General features: G+C 51.9%; 1 protein-coding gene across 3 annotated transcripts in view; it reads right to left on the minus strand.

The window, feature by feature from the left end:
- Positions 1–983: 983 nt before the first annotated feature.
- Positions 984–4,142, minus strand: part of abca5 (ATP-binding cassette, sub-family A (ABC1), member 5) — a 37,690-nt gene continuing 34,531 nt past the window's right edge. For 2 of the 3 annotated variants that reach the window (XM_032501819.1, XM_032501821.1), the window contains exons 36-39: positions 3,853–3,932; positions 3,045–3,100; positions 1,401–1,795; positions 984–1,249 (exon numbers count right to left, since the gene is read on the minus strand). In XM_032501819.1, the coding sequence (XP_032357710.1) occupies positions 1,655–1,795; positions 3,045–3,100; positions 3,853–3,932 (277 nt within the window). In that variant the 3' untranslated portion in view covers positions 984–1,249; positions 1,401–1,654. The remainder of the gene's footprint in view (positions 1,250–1,400; positions 1,796–3,044; positions 3,101–3,852; positions 3,933–4,142) is intronic. The other variant, XM_032501820.1, reaches the window with a different exon arrangement.

The following is a 4,142-nucleotide window of genomic DNA, read 5'->3' on the forward strand; positions in this document are numbered from 1 at the left end:
AAGTGAAACAGAGACGACAGCTGAGGTCCCCCCCATGGTTTAAAGCTACAGCCAGATTTTGATCCCTGCTTCCTCCCTCAGTGGGCCAAACGTACATCCATTTTCTAAGATCATCCACCCCAAACCCCCCAAACCCCTCCTCCTCCTCATCATCATCATCATCATCATCATCATCCGTCTGCCTCATCTAGCAAGTAGTCGAGCTCATGCACGTGCTGAAACATCTGGACGGAGAGACGAGCGTGCTGGTGTAAGACAAGAAGAAGGGACTCGGGTCTTCAACCTCAGAGAGAGATAAAAAAAACAAAAAACACCTTGTTTGTTAAGTAAAGGGCTGTCAGTGTCAGGGAGCCAATCAGCACGCAGCTTGCTTCTACCAAGATCTAATAACGTCTGTGATTGGCTGTCTAACGTTAGAGGCGGGGCTCACGGAGTAGGAGCTGCAACATGAATAAAAAAGATTTGTGTATTGGTATAAAAAAAGTATTGTTATCGGTATCTAATATTTTTGGACGACAGCCAGCCCTAGCGGTCTTTTCTAGAGTCTTATTTAATCTGTGGATTATTTTCTGGATTAATCCATTAGTTGTTTGATCTCTAAAATGGTGAAAAACGCTGGCGGCTCCTTTAATAGTTGACAACGAACCGATTTATCTTCCCAGCTCTCGTTTCAGCCACACAGCACTATTAGGAGGTATTACGCATCAACCAGCTACCGACACCAGGACCAGAACCAGGACCAGAACCAGAACCAGAACAGGCCTTTAATGAGTGAGGAGGTGTGGTTCAGAGCTTCGGTTCGATCGCGGATGGATCTCAAATTCTGGTAAAAATAACAATAAAAAAAAACAGCTTCACAAACACTACGGACGAAAGGAACCTGTGACGAGACGAGCAAACGCCTCCGGCAGAGGACGGACGGAAAGGCCGACGAAGCATAAATATTATTTATTGTTCATATATTTCATTTTTTTCTCCCGTTACTGACTCCCTGTGAAGATATAAAAACACCGTTAGAAAGAGGAGTAGGGGTCGCATGAGCTCCTCGGTCAGAGCCAATCAACACGCAGCACCAGTGGACGAGGGTCACACACGCGCACACGCGCACACACACCACCACACACACCTCGGGCCCAGGGTAAGGGGGGGGGGGCCATAACAGCTCTGAGCGCACACACAGAGACACAGAAATACACACGCACACACACACTAGAATGTGACAAAACACACACACACACACACACACACACTAGAGTGTGACAACACACACACACACTAGAGTGTGAAAACACACTACACACCCAACATACACCCCCTTACACCCACCCCCCAGTGTATGCAAGCCCCCCCCCACACAACACACAAACACACACACACAAAACACACACACAAACACACACCACACACACACACACACACACACACCACACACACCACACACACACCACACACACACACACCCTTAACCCCAACCCAGTGTATGCGAGCCCCACACACGTCTGTCCTGTTCCTTTAAGGGCGGTGGCGGTCTGGTGGAGCGGGCGAGATCTGGCCTGAGCCCTCAGGCGCTGAGGACTGGCAGGTTTTGGGAGGGGTGTCTCTGTCCTGGTCGGTCCCCCCCACCCCCCCCAGCCTACTCCGTCTCTGCCGGGGTTCAAAGCTGGTGCACGATGCTCTCTGTGGGGTTGACGGGGACGGAGCCGTCCTGGCGCAGACGCTGCCACTGGAAGGTGGTGCTGAGGGAGCCCACCTCGTCCTCCTCGTTCTCCTGCTCCTTGGCAAACTCCATGAACACCTACAGGACAGGGACATGGGGGAGAGGAAGGCGGGGATGGGACAGGGACACGGAGGAGAGGAATGCAGGGATGGGACAGGGACACGAAGGAGAGGAATGCGGGGGAATGCGGGGGGATGGGACAGGGACGCGGAGGACAGGAATGCGGGGACGGGACAGGGACACGAAGGAGAGGAATGCGAGAGGAGGGACAGGAGGGACACGGAGGACGAAGGAGAGGAGATGCGGGAGGGACAGGGACCACGGAGGAGAGGAATGCGGGGACGGGACAGGGACACGAAGGAGAGGAATGCGGGGACGGGACAGGGACACGGAGGAGAGGAATGCGGGGACGGGACAGGGACACGGAGGAGAGGAATGCGGGGACGGGACAGGGACACGGAGGAGACGAGTGCAGGGACGGGACAGGGACACGGAGGAGAGGAGTGCAGGGATGGGACAGGGACACGGAGAAGAGGAATGCGGGGACGGGACAGGGACACAAAGGAGAGGAATGCAGGGATGGGACAGGGACACGGAGAAGAGGAATGCGCGGATGGGACAGGGACACGAAGGAGAGGAATACGGGGATGGGACAGGGACACGAAGGAGAGGAATGCGAGGACGGGACAGGGACACAGAGGAGAGGAATGCGGGGACGGGACAGGGACACGGAGGAGAGGAATGCGGGGACGGGACAGGGACACGGAGGAGAGGAGTGCAGGGATGGGACAGGGACACGGAGGAGAGGAGTGCAGGGGACGGGACAGGGACACGGAGGAGAGGAATGCGGGGACGGGACAGGGACACAGAGGAGAGGAATGCGGGGGGACGGGACAGGGACACGGAGGAGAGGAATGGCCGGGGATGGGCACGGGATACAAAGGAGGATGGGGTGAGGGACAGGGGACAGGAGGAGAGGATCGGGGATGGGACAGGGCCAAAGGAGAGGAATGCGGGGGGATGGGACAGGGACACAGAGGAGAGGAATGCAGTGGGAGGACCAGGGGACACGGAGAGCGAGAGGAATGCGGGGATGGAGACAGGGACACGGAGGAGGGATGAGGGGAGGAGGCAAGGGATACAAGAGGAGAGGAATGCTGGGGTGGGGATGGAACAGGGACACGGAGGAGGGGAGTGCGGGGATGGGACAAGGACACGGAGGACAGGAGTGAGACAACAGGAAGTGGGCACATGAGAAAGTACTGAAATACAAGTTGAAATGCTTCACTGTGTTGTGTGTTAAAACATCTGAAACGGACGTTCCTACCTGCTCTAAGGTCGACTGGGAGAAGTTGTACTCTTCAAAGTTGAAGGTTTGCTTGGCTGAAGATAAACAGACATTACGACATTAATTAATAAACAGACATTAAGACATTCATTAATAAACAGAGACGAAGAAGATGAATTACATTGGGCTGCAACTAACGATTCCTTTTATTGTCGATTAATGTGTTTGTTATTTTCTGGATGAATGGATTAGTTGTTTGGTCTGTAAAACGTCAAAAAATGGTGAAAAATGTGGATCAGTGTTTCCCAAAAAGCCCAAGATGGCGTCCTCAAATGCCCTTTTTTGGTCCACAACTCAAAGATATTGAGTTTCCTGTCCCAGAGGAGAGAAGAGACTAGAACATATTCACATTTAACAAGAATTTGTAGTTTTCTTTCATAAAAAAAATGACTCAAAACTGTTGCTGAATAATTTAACAGCTGCCAACCAATCAGCTAATCTTTGTTGATATGCATGTACTGTATGTGCAACCAATTGGTGCTCCCATCCCATCCCGAGCCCACGAAAATACTCCCGTCATATCTCGATCACATGACTGCCCCCCCCCCCCCCCCCCCCCCCACCCCAAAAAAACATCCTGCAAAATCCCGTCCTGCTCTCATTTCATTCCCATGTTGTCTAAAGTTAACAGACTCTGCCGCAGGCTTGCACGCCACCGGGTGGAAAAGAAAGAAAGAAAGAAAGAGAGACGTTGTGTTGTTGTGTGTGTGTGCGTGCGCTGTGTGTGTGTGTGTGTGTGTGTGCGTGTGTGTGTGTGTGTGTGTGTGTGAGATCAGCAGTGACTCACCACTCTCTAACTGAGAGAAAGACTTGGCCAGTGACTTGACATCCTCCATGGGGATCTTGTAAACCATCAGAGTAGCAAAGCTGCAAAGAACATCAGCCAACAGAATTAGGCGTGCACATGTAGTAGTGTGTACTCAGTTACTTTAAACAAGTGCAAAGTGAATGGATTAAAATATTCACATTTTATTTTATTCAAAATCACGGTGTTGCACAGGCACAGAGATCCTTTATTAAAGGGTAACTACCGTTTTATTTAAACCTGTACCCTATTTTCCTATGTTTTTGTGTCTA

The sequence above is a fragment of the Etheostoma spectabile genome, chromosome 21 (genome assembly GCF_008692095.1).
Source record: "Etheostoma spectabile isolate EspeVRDwgs_2016 chromosome 21, UIUC_Espe_1.0, whole genome shotgun sequence".
Taxonomy (NCBI): domain Eukaryota; kingdom Metazoa; phylum Chordata; class Actinopteri; order Perciformes; family Percidae; genus Etheostoma; species Etheostoma spectabile.